Raw genomic sequence first — 1,771 nt, 5'->3', positions numbered from 1 at the left:
GACCCTGAAAAGATGAATGCAAAGTTGACCTCGGCGGAATTCGAACTTAGAACGTAAAGAGAGAAACGAAATGCCGCAAAGCATTTTGCCCCGCGCGGTAACGAATCTACAAGCCCGCCGACTTAATAATAATAATAATATTGGTGATAATAATAATAATAATAATAATAATAATAATAATGGTTTCAAATTTTTCCACAAGGGCAGCAAATTTGGGGTAGGAGATAAGTCCATTTAATCAAATCCAATGTTACATTGCTACATAATTTATCGATCCCTAAAGGAAGAAAGGAAAAGTCGACCACGGTGAAATTTGATCTCACGACGTAGAGAAAGATGAAATACCGCAATGTATTTCGCCAGGCGTGCTAACGATTCTGCCAGCAAATAATAATAATAATAATAAAAATAATAATAATAATTGATGATGATGATGATGATTATGTCCATGCTGATAAACAATATTGATAATATTGACAATGAAAGCAATGTGAAAGGTTATAGCAAGGACAGAAAGGATGTAAATGTAAATGACCCTCTTCCGACCCGCCTTACATTACTGGTACATATGAAGTGTTGTAAATTTTGGAGGAAGCGAAAACAAACATGGCGGTACTTACTCATGGTGTTTCACTTGTGTCTGAAAAGGCATGTTACAAATTTCTTACGTCTTCAGCTATAGTGACGTCATCGATATATTCATACAAATAAATTCGCACACTTCTACACACACAGTTCAATCTATATTTGCATGTGTAGGCACACTCACGCAAAGAGACGTATATGCACACAGATACACACACACGCATATACATTGATTGTTATTATTTAAATCGGCAGAAATCATCATAACTGGCGCAAGCACCGAGAGCTTGGTAAGTATCATTGCACGAGACTCTTGGCCCTCGGGGTACTTTTGTAAACACCGATGAAAAGGATTTTCCAAATACTTGTCTTTATGATTGTGATGTATTTCTCCCCAGAAATCACTTGGGAACCGGGGTTTCTCTCGTTCTCTCCTTGTAAATTAGCGATTCGGCAAAACAGGAGGTGAGCATTTTCGCCGGGCTTAAATAATTACTGTGGTCGATATGTTGTACTTGACCCTTCGAGTCGGAGCTTCAGCATGGCCACAATCCTGAAACATATGAAGCATAAATATAATGTATATACGTGTTTATGTTTGTATGTTTGTGTGTGTATTTGTGTGTATTATGCATTTTATTTTATATTATATATATATGTATGTGTATGTGTGTGCGTGTACATATACACACACACACACACACACACACACACACACACACACACACATACACACATATATATATATATATATATACACACACATAAACATATATATCTATATGTGCGCGTATGTATGCATGTACACCTGTGCTTATACATATATCGAAAAGATGTTCAGCTCAATTCACACACACACACACACACACATGTGCACACGTTCAGGAACACACACTGATTTCTTTTAGACCATACACACTCCTTTTCTCACTCTCTGCACTTTGATCTCTAAACCAAACAATATTTAAAGAAGCCGATCTCCAGACAAGTTCTTGACCCACAAGACAGAAAATAAAGTGTTTTTACTTCAAATTTTTATGATCTTATTTTTTACTGATATTTGATAAGTTGAGATTCATAGAAACTGGTAATATTTTCTTTAAATAACTTTTTAAAATGAATTTTATTAAAATGCCTCTTGAACTGAAATCTCCTTGACTTACTTCTTCGCTATTACCACCTCCAT

At 35.7% G+C, this 1,771-nt stretch overlaps 1 protein-coding gene across 1 annotated transcript in view; it reads right to left on the bottom strand.

The window, feature by feature from the left end:
- The window catches only part of LOC106875467 (uncharacterized), a 29,795-nt gene extending 29,155 nt beyond the window's left edge, over nt 1–640 (bottom strand). The window contains exon 1 of the mRNA XM_052977112.1: nt 621–640. Coding sequence (XP_052833072.1) covers nt 621–624 — 4 coding nt within the window. The 5' untranslated portion in view covers nt 625–640. The remainder of the gene's footprint in view (nt 1–620) is intronic.
- Nucleotides 641–1,771: the final 1,131 nt, after the last annotated feature.

The sequence above is a fragment of the Octopus bimaculoides genome, chromosome 27, assembly GCF_001194135.2.
Source record: "Octopus bimaculoides isolate UCB-OBI-ISO-001 chromosome 27, ASM119413v2, whole genome shotgun sequence".
Lineage (NCBI taxonomy): Eukaryota > Metazoa > Mollusca > Cephalopoda > Octopoda > Octopodidae > Octopus > Octopus bimaculoides.
This window is presented reverse-complemented; position numbering and strand designations above follow the sequence as displayed.